This window comes from Ranitomeya variabilis, chromosome 2 (genome assembly GCF_051348905.1).
Source record: "Ranitomeya variabilis isolate aRanVar5 chromosome 2, aRanVar5.hap1, whole genome shotgun sequence".
In the NCBI taxonomy this organism is placed as follows: domain Eukaryota; kingdom Metazoa; phylum Chordata; class Amphibia; order Anura; family Dendrobatidae; genus Ranitomeya; species Ranitomeya variabilis.
The window spans coordinates 415,825,499-415,842,972 of NC_135233.1; the positions used below are offsets into that span (position 1 = coordinate 415,825,499).

The window sequence follows — 17,474 nt, forward strand, 5'->3', positions numbered from 1 at the left end:
CTTTTGCTCGCCTGACCCAGACCCTCACGGATGAGGTCACCGAGTTCTGGACTCAGGTGGTGCAGCAGCTTCAGCAGGTGTCGGGGTTCTTGGTCTCAGCTTATGTCCAGGCTCAACTGGAACCCAAAATATCTCTCCCTGACAGGTTCTCTGGAGGGAGAGATACATATCTGGTCTTCATGGAAGCCTGTAAGTTGTATTTCAGGTTTCGCCCTTGTTCTTCAGGGAGTGAGGAACAGCATGTGGGGATTATAGTCTCACTTCTCAAGGGTGATCCTCAATCCTAGGCCTTCTCCCTGCTGACCGGTTCACCATCTTTACGGTTAGTGGACGAGTTTTTCATGGCATTGGCGCTGGTATATGGGGATCTTGATGGCATCTCCCTGCCTGAGTCTAGAATCTGTAAGAACAGGCAGGGGGGCCGACCAGCTGAGTACTGCTCAGAGTTTTGGAGATGCGCCACTGACACGCAGTGGCATGACCCTGCTCTTAGGAGCCATTTTTGTCAGGGTCTGTCAGCTAGGCTTCAGGATATTCTGGTGCAGCATGCTACTCTTGGGTCGTTGGAGGCTGCCATTGCCCTTGCTATCCGGGAGGATAGACTCCTGAGGGAGAGACATACACCAAATCTAACCCATTCTTTCGATGGAGGACACACCGAACCTATGCAGGTGGGAGGAATCGCCTCTCAAACTAGGTTGCCTGAGGCTCGCCGTGGGCATGTTTTTTCTGTGGTCTGACTGATCATTACATCAATGTCTGCCCATCTCGCGCCAAAGTATGTAATGCCGCGTTCCCCTGGTCGTTTGGAGGGAGATGACCAGGGTGTCTACATTTTCTCCACCTTTGCGTCTCAGTTTACTATTACAGCTGAAGTGGTGGTTCGTGGGGAAGCTGAGATTATACCAGTTCTTGTGAATAGTGGGGCTGGAGTCAATTTGGTAGATTCTCGCTTTATTCAGACCCACGGTCTGATCGGTAGGACGCTGGCAAGACCCATTTCCATTCATGCGATTGACTCTGTCCCTCTCAGCCAGAAGAGTTTGATATACTAAAAAGAAAGCCCGTTCACCTAACACTTGAAGTCCAGCTTGGACGGAACCAGGTGGATCCACACCAGATAATATGCTCAAAGAAAAAAAATTTGTTCCAGCGTCTGGTAAAATAGTTCTTTCTCTATTTTAAGTCCATTAAAAATTACAAAAGTTGCATAGACAGAGCAAGGGAGCTCCCTTGCCCTGTCTATGCAACCTTTGTTATTTTTAATGGACTTAAAATAAAGAACTATTTTACCAGACGCTGGAATAATTTTTCTTTGAGCTGAAGAGGATGACCCAAGTCGTAGACAATATTAACCTGCATATAGGGTCTCTTCATGAGGAGTCCCTGTTGTGCTACGTCTTGGAGGGTATGCCAACTCCCATTGTCTTAGGCCTTCTCTGGCTGAAGAGACACTAAACGGATATAGATTGGCTGTCTGCGGAAGTAGTGAGTTGGGACCAGTCTTGTAAGGACTGTTACGTGACAGCTACAGTCTCTGCAATGGAATCTACCACTTCTTCTCTGGTGGAGGCAGATAAGGTACTACCAGGGAATAGGGGCAGGACTCAACTCTCACCACAAGTAAACCTTGAGTCCTCTGTGGAGGAGGGATCAGAGAAAGGTGGTGGTTCCCGCTAAATATAGTGAGGGTATAAGTTTGGTGACACGGGGGAAGGGGGGGGGGGTGCGCCTCTATTGTCTGTTCCTCAGGGAAATTACAATCTGTTGGCAAACATACGTGTGGAAATAAACGTTCAGGTTTGGACCTGTGTGTGAATGAGTATATGTGGGTATCTACTACAACCCTTGGCAAAAATTATGGAATCACCGGCATTGAAGGATGTTCATTCAGTTGTTTAATTTTGTAGAAAAAAAGCAGATCACAGGCATGGCACAAAACTAAAGTAATTTCAAATGGCAACTTTCTGGCTTTAAGAAACACTAAAAGAAATCATGAAAAAAAAATGTGGTAGTCAGTAATGGTTACTTTTTTTAACCAAGCATAGGGAAAAATTATGGAATCACTCAATTCTGAGGAAAAAATTATGGAATAATGAAAAACAAACATACAAACCCTCCAACACATCACTAGTATTTTGTTGCACCACCTCTGAGGTCTGCAGTCTCTGAGGCATGGACTTAATGAGTGTCACACAGGACTCTTCATCAATCTGGCTCCAACTTTCTCTGATTGCCGTTGCCAGATCAGCTTTGCAGGTTGGAGCCTTGTCATGGACCATTATCTTCAACTTCCATCAAAGATTTTCAATTGGATTGAGATCCGGACTATTTGCAGGCCATGACATTGACCTTATGTGTCTTTTTTCAAGGAATGTTTTCACAGTTTTTGCTCTATGGCAGGATGCATTATCATCTTGAAAAATGATTTCTTCATCCCCAAACATCCTTTCAATCGATGGGATAAGAAATGTGTCCAAAATATCAACATAAACTTGTGTATTTATTGAAGATGTAATGACAGCCATCTCCCCAGTGCCTTTACCTGACATGCAGCCCCATATCATCAATGACTGTGGAAACTTGCATGTTCTCTTCAGGCAGTCATTTTTATAAATCTCATTGGAACGGCACCAAACAAAAGTTCCAGCATCATCACCTTGCCCAATGCAGATTCGTGATTCATCACTGAATATGACTTTCATCCAGTCATCCACAGGCCACGATTGCTGTTACTTAGCCCATTGTAACCTTGTTTTTTTCTGTTTAGGTGTTAATGATGGCTTTCGTTTAGCTTTTCTGTATGTAAATCCCATTTCCTTTAGGCGGTTTCTTACAGTTTGGTCACAGACATTGACTCGTTTCCACCCATTCGTTCCTCATTTGTTTTGTTGTGCATTTCCTGTTTTGGAGACTTATTGCTTTAAGTTTCCGGTCTTGATGCTTTGATGTCTTCCTTGGTCTACCAGTATGTTTGCCTTTAACAACCTACCCATGTTTTTTTGTATTTGGTCCAGATTTTAGACACAGCTGACTGTGAACAACCAACATATTTTGCAACATTGGGTGATTTACCCTCTTTTAAGAGTTTAATTATCCTCTCCTTTGTTTCAATTGACATCTCTCATGTTGGAGGCATGAATCATGTCAGTCCACTTGGTGCAACAGATATCCAAAGTGTGATCACTCCTTTTTAGATGCAGACAAACGAGCAGATCTAATTTGATGCAGGTTAGTTTTTGGAATGAAAACTTACAGGGTGATTCCATAATTTTTACCTCAGAATAGTGACTCCATAATTTTTCCCCTATGCTTGGTTAAAAAAAGTAACCATTACTACCACATTTTTTGTTCTTGATTTCTTTTAGTGTTTCTTCAAGCCACAAAGTTGCCATTTGAAATGATTTTACTTTTGTGCCATGTCCGTGATCTGCTTTTTGTCTACAAAATTAAACCAACTGAATGAACATCATCCAAGGCCCGGTGATTCCATAATTTTTGCCAGGGGTTGTAAACACATCAGGTGGAAGTACACATCTGGGACCTGGAGTTCTAGGTTGACTGGGGTGTATTGTGTTGGCTGTAGGACCTTCCAGATGGAGTTAGCCACAGCAATGCGCATACACAACGTATTCCACAGGTCAGTGCTCTGGAGATTTGTTGCCGAAACAATTCCCAATATCTAGGATGGGTCATAACTTCCTAGCGGGAGGTCCAAACGGGACGACTGACGTCTCAACGGGTTCGTGAGGCTGGACCAGCACAGACTTGGGTAGGTTTTGGAGAGTCAGTCTTGATAGCTCGGAATCCGGGACCGCAAGAGAGATATGAGAGGCAGGGGTGCATGCAGGGGGCTCCCATGGTTCTGGTGGTATACTGGGCTTAACCCTGAGATGTACGGTACTTCCATAATTCATCTCTAGCTGTCGGTGCCAAAGAGCCTAGAGTTTTCCCTTGAGGTATAATTGATGCTGGTCACCTTGCACACAGGACTGCAGGGGGTCCCAGCTCTGCTCCTCCTGGCCTCATTAACACGTCGCCTCTAATTCACTGGCCATTTGGCAAAATCTCTGCTCTTTTGGGAACTGTGTACTTTTCCCAAGGGTGGGAGCCACATTTCAGGAGTGGAGGGAGATCTCCCAATAATCTATGGGGCCTGAATTCATAAATCCAAAATTGAGTCTCCCTCGTCACTCACAGTCACATGACGCATCAGCTGTTGGTGATAAGAGTTTTCTATGGAGACCAGCATGGAGTTAAGAGCTCTCTGGTGTCGGCACTGAATCTGCTTCTTCTGTGGGTTTCGGGGTCCCGTTTCTGTATCCTTTGCGATATGGAGCTTGGCAGCGGAGTCTGGAGCTAAATTTTGTGTATTTACCTCGTCTGTCTCGTGTTTGTCACTATCCCGTGTTTGTACTATCTGCAGTGGTGAGGCTAGCGTTCTTGTCGGCCAGTGAACTAGCCATGGTGTTGTGAGGTGAGAGGGACGAGGTACGTGACGGCAGCGGAGGGAAGGACCCGCATAGGGTGTGAAGGAAGTTCAGGGACAGGCTCAGGTTGGAGCTCATGTGTCCCATCCCTTGTTCCCTATTGTTAGGGTCTTCCTCTTCCCTTTAACATCCCGTTATGTGTGCATTGTGCCGTCTGGTGGAACAACCCCCTGTTGGGTTGTGACATTATTACCAACCTGTACTATTTTCCAGGGAACCCATGGCTCAAGCCAAGGCTTTTGGTCACCTGATCCAGACCCTCGCGGATGAGGTCACCAAGCTCTGGACTCCGGTGGTGCAGCAGCTTCAGCAGGTGTCGGGGTTTCTGGACTCTACTCATCTCCAAGCTCAACCGGAACCTAAAGTATATCTCCCTGACAGGTGATTGTGGCTACATTAAAGGGGGAAAAGCTGGAATTATTTTTCTTGGTAGGAATTTAATACATAAAAAAAAAACAAAAATGGATTTTACCAGGGGCGTGTAGACTTTCATATCCACCACAGGTGCTGGACAGGGCATAGACTTTTCTTTTAGATGGTGGGAAAAAAATGAAAAAGAATTAAGAAATTCATTAAAAAAATCCACGTCTGCCCCTGTGGCTGCTCTGAGGCTCAACGCTCCGCTCCCTGCTGTAAGAAAAAAGGGACGGTATACGCAGCATCTGCTGGGAATAATGAAAGCTCAGCTCCTGAGCCGACCTTGGATGCACCGCCATTATGCCGCGGGTCCGGGAGGAGTCTTCCACTGAGAAGTTCTCACTGCTGTCCGACTGCCGCTCTGGTCACTATCCACGCTGCTGCAGAACGCTGTCCCGGATTTCCAGCAACCGCATAGATAAAAAGAGCAGCAGTCGGACCCCCACAATCAATAAGTGATCACATACAGGCAAGATCCCTGGCATAATCACAGAACATCACAGCTGGGGCCCTCGCTAGTGTGTAAGATGACGGCTCTTATGGATTTAACCCCTCTTACATTAGCACCTAGAGAAAGCGCGTCTCTACCTTGTGAAGTATCAGCGGCATCTGTGACGCCAGCAATGTAATGACGCCCCCCGCACACTACACAGAAAATAATATTTTATTCTCCTGGGTGGTCCTGGGCACAGGGTGTGATGGTCACTAACCACAACAGGTCGGGGGGCAGCGGGCACCTCAGGTGAAGAGCAGTTTGTTCAGTAGTTCAGATAATGTGGGTCCCTGGTGGCCAGTGGCGATCACGGAGATTGCTGGCTGTGCGCTACTGCCACGTCTGGCAGATGTCCTGGTGGCAGCGGCTGAGGATTTCCCACCTCTGGAGAAGCCAAGTGACTTATAGGTTCTCCGGCTGTGAAGGAGAAGAGAGATCAGCCATCTACATCCCCCAGGACCTGCGGAGAGGACACGGGGCCACGCCTGAGCTACTGATGGAGGTCAGCGACTGAAAAATCCCCAACCATAATATTCACTGGTCCTCAAGCGGAGGCAGAAAGAAGGGAGAAGACCCCACTGATTCAGGCGTGAGGGAAAATACCTGGCTGGAAATGAGCTCCAGGCTCCGGGAACGCAGCATGGACCGGCGGAGGCTGCTTCTTCTGTTCCATCTGCTGCACGACCTGGAGACACATGCACAATGTGATCAGCAGCTGCCTCCAGCGTGGTTATCACCCCAGCAGAGCGGTCACCCCCAGACTGCCTGAGCCACTGCACCAGGAGACTTGCAGCCATGCACAACCCCTGCACCGGGGTGTTACCTGCTGCAGCTCCTGCCGCTGCGCCTGGATGTGCTGCTGCTGTTGCTGCAGATCCTCCTGCTGGCGCTTCAGTTCTTCCTTCTTCTTCTTCAGCTCATCTTCTGTCTTAGAAATATGGTTCTCAAATTCCTGCAGCTCCTCCTCAGTGTAAAGCTGCTGCTCTTCCAGAGTCTGCCCACAACAAGACACAGCAAGGTGAATGGTGAACAGGTGGGGCAAAAGGTGAAGACTGAGGTGAAGAAAGCAGGGAGCGAGGCAAAAGGTGAAGACTGAGGTGAAGAAAGCAGGGAGAGAGACAAAAGGTGAAGACTAAGGTGAAGAAAGCAGGGAGCGAGGCAAAAGGTAAAGTCAGAGGTGAAGGAAGCAGGGAGAAAGGCAAAAGGTGAAGTCTGAGGTGAAGAAAGCAGGGAGCGAGGCAAAAGGTGAAGACTGAGGTGAAGAAAGCAGGGAGGGAGGCAAAAGGTGAAGTCTGAGGTGAAGAAAGCAGGGAGCGAGGCAAAAGGTGAAGACTGAGGTGAAGAAAGCAGGGAGCAAGGCAAAAGGTGAAGACTGAGGTGAAGAAAGCAGAGAGCTAGGCAAAAGGTGAAGTCAGAGGTGAAGAAAGCAGGGAGCGAGGCAAAAGGCGAAGACTGAGGTGAAGAAAGAAGGGAGTGAGGCAGAAGGTGAAGAAAGCAGGGAGCAAGGCAAAAGGTGAAGACTGAGGTGAAGAAAGCAGAGAGGGAGGCAAAAGGTGAAGTCAGAGGTGAAGAAAGCGAGGCAAAAGGTGAAGACTGAGGTGAAGAAAGCAGGGAGCGAGGCAAAAGGTGAAGAAAGCAGGGAGCGAGGCAAAAGGTGAAGACTGAGGTGAAGAAAGCAGGGAGCGAGGCAGAAGGTGAAGAAAGCAGGGAGCGAGGCAGAAGGTGAAGACTGAGGTGAAAAAGGCAGGGAGCGAGGCAAAAGGTGAAGACTGAGGTGAAGAAGGCAGGGAGCGAGGCAAAAGGTGAAGTCTGAGGTGAAGAAAGCGAGGCAAAAGGTGAAGTCTGAGGTGAAGAAAGTGAGACAAAAGGTGAAGACTGAGGTGAAGAAAGCAGGGAGCGAGGCAAAAGGTGAAGTCTGAGGTGAAGAAAGCGAGACAAAAGGTGAAGACTGAGGTGAAAAAAGCAGGGAGCGAGGCAAAAGGTGAAGTCAGAGGTGAAGAAAGTGAGGCAAAAGGTGAAGACGGAGGTGAAGAAAGCGGGGAGTGAGGCAAAAGGTTAAAATGAAGGTGAACAAAGCGGGGAGCGAGGGAAAAAGTGAAGACTGAGGTGGAGAAAGCGAAGAACGAGGCAAAAGGTGAATGAGGCAGGGAGCGAGGCGAAAGGTGAACGAGGCAGGGAGCGAGGCGAAAGGTGAAGATGGGGGTGAAGAAAGGCAGGGAGCGAGGCAAATGGAGAAGAACGACGAGGAAAGGGGGATGAAGTTGAGGAGAAAGAGATGAGAGCTTTTTTGGTGAAACAATCAGGCCATAAAAAAGTAATTACCAAATCAGCACTGAATGACTGCTCAAACCCAGCACAAGCGATTGGTGCAGACTGGCGTCCAAACAGCTCATTGCACCTTCCCACCTGGTTTATCCTTTAGCTCCTCCTCTTTAAAGCCAGAGCTGTCAATCAAAAAAGGTGGCCTGCAGATAGTGGGAAAACCAGCAGGGGGGAAGGTGCAATGAACTGTCTGGACTCCAGGCTGCACCAAGTGCCTGCGCTGGGTTTGAGCAGTCATTCTGTGCTGAGAGTCCTTTTAAAGTGAACCTGACAGCTGAAAATGGTGCCCGGCCACGGGGAATATGTATTGAATGTATTCGGCACCGGATGAATGATTTCAGCCCAGTATGTCCAACTCTCAGACACTGCGGCGTGTCAGAGGAAAACAGATCCACCCCGCTGTTACCTTATTGTCATGAATAGCCCACTGCTGCCCCCTATTGTCAGGGCAACTACACAACTGACCAACAAACCGATAAGGCTGCAGCTGTTTCCACTACTAGGCTGATTATTGGGGAAAATGAATGATTGATGCGTAAGGCAAGATTGCCTTGTGCAGGCATGTACTACGGAGGACAGAGAATGAACTTCAATCGAATATTGCAGCCAGCATGCAGCCAGCGGGTAAGGAAAGGGTGAATCAAACACCCAAAAACCCCACCCCTATGACTGAAAATTGTTCCCTTCAAATTCAGGTGACAGAGTCGCTTTAACCCCCGAAGGTGGTTTGCAAGTTAATGACCGGGCCAATTCTACAATTCTGACCACTGTCCCTTTATGAGGTAATAACTCTGGAAGGCTTCAATGGATTTCACTGATTCTGACACAGTTTTCTCCTGACATATTGTACTTCATGATAGTGGTAACATTTATTTGATATGACTTGCGATTATTTGTGAAAGAAATGGAAATTTGGCAAAAATGTTGAAAATTTCGCAATTTTTAAAATTTGAATTTTCATGCCCTTAAATCACAGAGTACTGTATGTCACACAAAATACTTAAGTAATATTTCCCACATGTCTACTTTACATCAGCACAATTTTGGAACCCAAATGTTTTTTTGTTAGGGAGTTATAAGGGTTAAAAGTTACAACAGTGATTTCTCATTTTTACAACACTATTTTTTTTAGGGACCACATCACACTTTGAGGGGTCTATATGATAGAAAATACCCCAAAGTGAGACCATTCTAAAAATTGCACCCCTCAAGGTTCTCAAAACCATATGCAAGAAGTTTATTAACCGTTCAGCTGCTTCACAGGAATTTTTGTAATGGTTAAAAAAAACCAAAACTTCAGATCCAAATTTTTTCATTTTACCAAGGGTAACAGGAGAAATTGGACACCAAAAGCTGTTGTGCAATTTCTCCTGAGTACACCAATACCCCATATGTGGGGTAAACCACTGTTTGGGCGCACGGCAGAGCTCAGAAGGAAAGGAGCACCGTTTGACTTTTCAATGCAAAATTGGCTGGAATTGAGATCGGACGCCATGTCGCGTTTGGAGAGCCCCTCATGTGCCTATACATTGAAACCCTCCACAAGTGACACCATTTTGGAAACTAGACCCTTTAAGGAACTTGTCTAGCTGTGTGGTGAGCCCTTTGAACCCCCAAGTGCTTCACAGAAGTTTATTAAGTAGAGCCGTAAAAATAAAAAAATCATAGCTTTTCCACAAAGTGATGTTTTGCCCCCAATTTTTTATTTTCCCAAAGCTAACAGGAGAAATTGGACACCAAAAGTTGTTGTGCAATGTGTCCCGAGTACGCCGATACCCCATTTGTGCAGGTAAACCACTGTTTGAGCAACAAGCTCGGAAGGGAAGGAGCGCCGTTCGACTTTTTAATCTCAAAATTGTAAGAGCTGATGCCATCTCACGTTTGGAGACACGTACGGACTGGGGCTGAAATTCAGTCCTGGCATTTGAAATCACACAGGCCCATGCTGTCCCCGTACCTATGAACCAGATGAGATATATCACGAATATTACCCTGGATGGAGGAAAGGAAGATTTTCTACAAGACCAATATTTCTAATGATCCCCGTGGCCTGCCGGGGTAAGTGACGGAGTCAGCAACTTTGTGCTCCATCACAACTCTTAACTGGCCAGCCCGGCTGTTACGAGATGTGCCTAAACAGCAGAAACCCCTCACAACTGACCCCATTTTGGAAACTACACCCCTCAAAGATTTTATCCAGGGGTATATTGAGCAATTTGAACCCACAGGTGTGATACAGAATTTGATAACATTAGGTCGTCATATTGAAAAAGTTCATTTTTTTCACAAAAATCTTGTTTTAGACCTGAATTTCTCACTTTTGTCAGAGATTACACCAAAAAGTGGACCCCACAATTTGTTATCCACTTTCTTATGAGGGCGGCGATATCCCAAGTTCTGTTTGGACAAAAGGCAGGGCTCAGACAGGAAGGGGCAAAATGTGACAAATTTGGCTTTATTTGGAATAGATTGTCATATTTGCAAAGCCTGTATGGTTCAAGAGCAACAGAATCTACCGTATATATATAATTGTCTAAGGGGTACTTCTATCTATCTGTTGGTCTGTCTGTAACAGAAATCCTGCGTCGCTGATTGGCATAGCCCGGCCGAGAATTAGTCCCTCCCTACTTCCGTCCAGTCAGTGCCCGCTCCATACTCCCCTCCAGTCAGCGCTCACACAGGGTTAATGGCAGCGTTAATGGACCGCGTTGTGCCGCGGGTAACGCACTCCGTTAACGCTGCTATTAACCCTGTGACACCAACTTTTTACTATTAATGCTGTCTATGCAGCATCAATAGTAAAAAGATCTAATGTTAAAAATGACACTGGTCAACAGCATTTTTGGTGCCAAAGATATTTCATCGAATTTAGGGTATTTTTGGGGTGCTGATTCTGAATATGTCATCAGTTTTGCCAGATTGGCTCAAGTTTTTGAGATTTTTGGTATCTTATTTATAGCACTTGTTGGTAAATGCGACGCATCATCTCATTAATTTCTTTGGATTAGTACTTGAACTGAGCAGTTCTCAATATAGTTTTGTGTTAATTAGTGTTCTAAAAGTTTGTTCATAGCTTGATTTTTGCACTAACTTTATGTTGTTGTCTGTTTTCCAGTGAAAAGCATGAACTCATCAAGAAAAAGTTGTCTTAACGATCCAGACTCATTCTGTTACATTTGTGGTGAATACACACTGCCAAAACATAGAAGAAACATAACAGACTTCGTAAAAAAAGTGTATTTTGCCTATTTTGGGGTTATGCTTGGGGACCAAGACAAGTTTTGGGCACCACACAGTGTGCAAAGCATGTATCGAATTATTACGAAAATGGAGCAAAGGACAAAGAAAAAGCTTCAAATTTGGTGTTCTAATGGTGTGGAGAGAGCCAAAAAATCATCATGATGACTGTTATTTATGGTAAACACAGGTACAGGCACATCTTCACAATGAGGGACAGGCCTTCTTGCAGATTCCATGTTACTCCCATTTTCGTTTCTTATGCTTATTGAATCCTTGCACTTGCACTGCACAGAAATAACAGTCATATAGTAAAATATTTTGGACACCAGAAAATTTTTTTTTTTTTGTTGACCTGTGTAATAAAAAGACAAAAAACCTGCTATTCTCACCTTCCGTCGTCCACCGATGCGCACGCGGCTGCCGCCAGCTTCAGTTCCCAGAGATGCATTGCAAAATTACCCAGAAGACTTAGCGGTCTCGCGAGACCGCTAACTCATCTGGGTAATTTTGCAATGCATCTCTGGGAACGAAAGCTGGCGGCAGCAGCACGCGCATCTGGACAGCTTCGCTGGACGCCTGAGGGTGAGTATATAAATATTTTTTATTTTAATTATTTTTTTTAACGGATATGGTGCCCACACTGCTATATACTACGTGGGCTGTGTTATATACTGCGTGGCTGCTATATACTACGTAAGCAGTGTTGTATACTGCGTGGGCTGTGTTATATACTGCGTGGGCTGTGTTATATACTGCGTGGCCACTGTTATATACTGCGTGGCCACTGTTATATACTGCGTGGCCACTGTTATATACTGCGTGGCCACTGTTATATACTGTGTGGCCTGTGCTATATATTGCGTGGGCTGTGTTATATACTGCGTGGCTGCTATATACTACGTGGGCAGTGTTATATACTACGTGGGCAGTGTTATATACTGCGTGGGCTGTTATATACTGCGTGGCCAGTTATATACTGCGTGGCCACTGATATATACTGCGTGGCCTGTGTTATATACTGCATGGCCTGTGTTATATACTGCGTGCCCAGTGTTATATACTGCGTGCCCTGTTTATATACTGAGTGGTCTGTGTTTATATACTGCGTGGTCTGTTTATATACTGCGTGGTCTGTGTTTATATACTGAGTGGCATGTGTTATATACTGCGTGGCCTGTGTTATATACTGCGTGGACTGTGCTATATACTGCATGGGCTGTGTTATATACTGCATGGGCTGTGTTATATACTGCGTGGCCTGTGCTATACATTACGTGGGCTGTGTTATATACTACGTGGCTGTGTTATACACTGCGTGGCTGCTATATATTATGTGGCTCCTATATACTACGTGGCCTGTGCTATATACTATGTGGCTGCTATATACATACATACATATTCTAGAATACTCGATGCGTTAGAATCGGGCCACCATTTAGTCCCCCATAAATGTCTTTTCTGTAAATTGTACCTTCTAATCTATTTATCTAGGGAGGTATTGAGTAGTTTGATGCCATCAATCACCATCTTTTAGGATTCTTTTTTGTATGTTCTGAGGAACAAACCTCAGATTTTGTTGCAGTAGTTTTATGTGTTCAGAAATATATCCAATATGGCCCCAATGCGAGTCCTGGACACACGGCTTTGCTTGTAATAATAGATGGCACATAATTTGGTCTTTAGGGTAAAACTGAAGTTCCAGGACCATTCAAAGCTTCTAGAGACATTGAGCAAATAAGAAAATCCTTCCAGGAACTATTACTCACAGAGGGAAGCATGTTCCTAAAACACAACGACTGATTAAACTTGGTAACAAACCGTAGTCCCGCATTTGCATATATTCTAGCAGGAAGAATAAACAGTACTGGAACAAAGGGCAAAATGTGAAGGAAAATGCAGCAACTATGTGACAAAGCGGAGCTTGTTCCAAAGATGAAAGATCATCAGCAGGGCTAGAATGGCAGACACTTTCAAAGACTGGTCGTACAATGTCCGCTTAGCTCCATCAATGATCATATGAGAGACGAATGTGCCAATAGACGTGCTAGCAGGGATCTCACCGCAGCGCAGCCCGGCTCGGAACGGAGCCCGTGACCGGAGGTTACCTCTATGACATCACCCCCGGTCACTGAGCGCTCACGGTGCTAGCAGGGATCTCACCGCAGTGCAGCCTGTCTGGGAACGGAGACCGTGACAGGAAATTACCTCTATGACGTCACCCCTGGTCACTGAGCGCTCACGGTGCTAGATGGGATCTCACCGCAGCGCAGCCTGGCTGGGAACGGAGCTCAATGACCGGAGGTTACCTCTATGACGTCACCCCCGGTCACTGAGCGCTCACGCTGCTAGCAGGGATCTCACCGCAGCGCAGCCTGGCTAGGAACGGAGATCAATGACCGCAGGTTACCTCTATGACGTCACCCCCGGTCACTGAGCGCTCACGGTGCTAGATGGGATCTCACCGCAGCGCAGCCCGGCTGGGAACGGAGCCCGTGACCGGAGGTTACCTCTATGACGTCACCCCCGGTCACTGAGCGCTCACGCTGCTAGCAGGGATCTCACCGCAGCGCAGCCCGGCTGGGAACGGAGATCAATGACTGGAGGTTACCTCTATGATGTGACCCCCAGTCACTGAGCACTCACGGTGCCAGCGGGAATCTCACCGCAGCGCAGCCTGGCTGGGAACGGAGCCGGAGACCGGAGGTTAGCTCTATGACATCACCCTTGGTCACTGAGCGCTCACGGTGCTAGCAGGGATCTCAGAGCAGCCTGGCTGGGAACGGAGCCCATGACCAGAGGTTACCTCTATGACGTCACCCCCCGGTCACTGAGTGCTCACGGTGCTAGCAGGGACCTTACCGCAGCGCAGCCTGGCTGGGAACGAAGCTCAATGACCGGAGGTTACTTCTATGACGTCACCCGCGATCACTGAGCACTCACGGTGCTAGCAGGGATCTCACCGCAGCACTGCCTGGCTGGGAACGGAGCTCAATGACCGGAGGTTACCTCTATGACATCACCCCTGATCACTGAGCGCTCACGGTGCTAGCAGGGATCTCACCACAGCACAGCCTGGCTGGGAACGGAGCTCAATGACCGGAGGTTACCTCTATGACGTCAACCCCGGTCACTGAGCGCTCAAGGTGCTAGCAGGGATCTCACTGCAGCGCAGCCTGGCTGGGAACGGAGCCCAGCGACCGGAGGTTACCTCTATGATGTCACCCTGGGTCATTGAGCGCTCTTGCAGTGATCTCACCGCAGCGCAGCCTTTCTAGGAACGGAGCCCAGCGACCGGATGTTACCTCTATGATGTCACTCCGGGTCACTGAGCACTCACGGTGCTAGCAGGGATCTCACCGCAGCGCAGCCTAGCTGGGAACGGAGCGAAATGACTGGAGGTTATCTCTATGACGTCACCCCTGGTCACTGAGCACTCATGGTGCTAGCGGGGATCTCACCGAAGCGCAGCCTGGCTGGGAACGGTGCTCAATGACCGGAGGTTACCTCTATGACGTCACCCCTGGTCACTGAGCGCTCACGGTGCTAGATGGGATCTCTCCGCAGCACAGCCCGGCTGGGAAAGAAGCCCAGCGACTGGAGGTAACCTCTATGACGTCACCCCTGGTCACTGAGTGCTCCCGGTGCTAGATGGGATCTCACCGCAGCGCAGCCTGGCTGGGAACGGAGCTCAATGACCGGAGGTAACCTCTATGACGTCACCCCCGGTCACTGAGCGCTCACGGTGCTAGCGGGGATCTCACCGCAGCGCAGCCTGGCTGGGAACGGAGCTCAATGACCGGTGGTTACCTCTATGACGGCACCCCCGGTCACTGACGCTGCGTTCCCAGCAGCTCATACCCCAGTGGTTCTGAACAGGGGCGGTCGCATCTTGGCTCCGTCCAGGTTGAAAACCAATTATCCTCCAGACACGGATTATGGTGTGGGACACAACAATGGACAGGAATGGTATATTGCTGTTTTTTTATTTTATTTTTATTACAGGAGAGCGAGGGCTTCGCTGGAATTAAGCGAGGTCGTAAGTATGGTTTAATTGAGATTAATAAAGGTGTCTGTCATTTTTTCAATTAAAGGAATTTATTCTGGCTGTGTCTTTATTTACCATGTAACTATAGAATTAGTAATAGATAAATGTCTTATAGACGCTTCTCATTACTAAGCCGTGGGCTTGATGTCACATGACAATACAAAGGTGACATCACCCCCCCAACTATCACCCCACTTGCCACCGCTACAGGGCAAGTGGGAAGAGCTGTGCTATTTCTGGGCAGCTGCAGACTGCTATTTTTAGACTGGGGGGTGGTCAATATCCATGACCCCTTTCCAGCCTGAGAATACCAGCTCCCAGCTGTGAGCTTTAGCAAGGCTGGCTGTCAAAAAAACAAAACAAAAAACAGCTTGGGGACCCTTCTATTCTTGATAACCAGCCTTGCTAAAGCTGACAGCTGTGAGTTTTGCCTGGTTGGTTATAGAAAATACAGGGAAGCCCACGCCATATTTTTCATTTATTTATTGCGCAGGCGGCGGCTGATGAATACCCCCTTCAGCCGCTCCTGCTGTCACTGTTACTAACAGCAGAGGGGTAGGTTGATGGGAGTAATAGTCCCATCAGCCGCTGCCTGCTCTTTTATCACTTAAATGTATCCCTCATCATTCTCCTCTGCTCGTGCCAATCGCCGGCAGAGCAGGGGAGAATTAGGAGTGTAAGTTCAGCACCCGACACCAGTACTTACTGTAACGCTTCTTCCCTGGCGCCCGTCCGTGTGCTAATGAGGTGGCACACAGATGCTACACGTATTACACACATGGAGACTGACATCTCTGGTACCGGAAATATCAGGACGTGTGAAAGAGGCCTTATAGCGGGCTTTTATGTTTGGCTGCTGTCACACACTAAAAGACGATTTTTATTGCAAAAAATAGTTTATGTATCTCCACATTTTGAGAGCTCTAATTTTTCCATATTTCGGCCGACAGTCATGTGAGGTCTCGTTTTCTGCGGAACGAGTTGACGTTTTTATTTGTACCATTTTCGGGTACATGACATTTTTTGATCGCTTTCTATTCCAATTTTTGGGAGGCAGAATGAACAAAAACCAGCAATTCATGAATTTCTTTTTTCTTTAGAGGGGGGGGGGGGGGTGTTTATACTGGTCCATGTGTAGTAAAATTGGTAAAGGCAGCTCCATTCTTTGGGTCAGTATGAATACTGCGATACCCGATTTATATTTTTTTTTATGTTTTGGCTCTTTTATATAAAAAAATAATTATTTTTGCATCCCTTTACTCTGAGAGCTATAACTTTTTTTATTTTTCCGGTGATGGAGCTGTTTGGCAGCTTGTTTTTTAACCCCTTAGTGACGGAGCCAAATTTTTGAAATCTGACCAGTGTCACTTTATGTGGTAATAACTTTGGAACGCTTCAACAAATCCCAGTGAATTTGATATTTTTTTTTCGTGACACATTATACTTTATGATAATGATAAATTTAGGTCGATATGTTTTGTGTGTAGTTATAAAAAATATCAGAAATTTGAGAAAAATGTAAAAAAATTAGCAATTTTCAAATTTTGAATGATTATCCCTTTAATCCAGATGGTCATACCACAGCAAACCATTAATAAATAACATTTCCCTCAGGTCTGCTTTACATCAGCACCATTTATAAAATGTTCTTTTATTTTGTTAGCATTTTAGGAGGTTTAAAATGTAGCAGTAATTTTTCATTTTTTCAAGGAAATTTACAAAATTTATTTTTTAGGGACTTAGCCATGTTTGAAGAGCCTTTAGGGGTCCCATATGGAAACCCCCAAAAGTGATACCATTTTAAAACAGCACCCCCTGATATATTGAAAACTGCTGTCAGGTAGTTTATTAACCCTTCAGGTGCTTTTCAGGAATTAATGCAAAGTGACATGACAGAAATGACAATGTGCATTTTTACCACCTAAATGCCTCTAACTTCTGAACAGGCTACAACAGCCGGCAGACTTAGGCCAGAATTTGGTTATGAATTGCCAATCGCAAACATCAGGACCGCAAAATCATGATCTGAGGGCACCAGTTGGGATTAGAAGAAAGCCCCCACAGTCTGTTAACCATTTATAATAATGTAGTCACCATTGAAAGCAGCATCTAAGGGGTTAAACAGATTTGGACAGTGCCAACACTGATCATGGCTGATGCAGCAAGTTGTCAGCAATAGTGTACAGCCGACAGCTGCTGGACTGTCACCTGTATGGGGACGCTATTCTCTTATATCTCCGGTCAGTTAAAAGACGTATTGGCTGTCATTAAGGGGTTAAGGGACAAGATGACGTTTTCAGTGGTACCATGATCATTTATATCCGTCTTTTTGATCGCATGTTATTCCACATTTTGTTCAGCGGTATGATGATAAATAATTGCTTTTGCATCGTCTTTTATTTTTTTATGGTTAACTGGTGAAACAGTTTTATAGGTCAGGTAGCTGCAGATGCGGCGATACCAAATA

General features: G+C 46.4%; 1 protein-coding gene across 3 annotated transcripts in view; it reads right to left on the bottom strand.

The window, feature by feature from the left end:
* Positions 1-5,553: 5,553 nt before the first annotated feature.
* The window catches only part of NUCB2 (nucleobindin 2), a 53,261-nt gene continuing 41,340 nt past the window's right edge, over positions 5,554-17,474 (bottom strand). For all 3 annotated transcript variants that reach the window (XM_077286579.1, XM_077286577.1, XM_077286578.1), the window contains exons 11-13: positions 6,224-6,394; positions 6,004-6,085; positions 5,554-5,817 (exon numbers count right to left, since the gene is read on the bottom strand). In XM_077286579.1, coding sequence (XP_077142694.1) covers positions 5,708-5,817; positions 6,004-6,085; positions 6,224-6,394 — 363 coding nt within the window. In that variant the 3' untranslated portion in view covers positions 5,554-5,707. The remainder of the gene's footprint in view (positions 5,818-6,003; positions 6,086-6,223; positions 6,395-17,474) is intronic.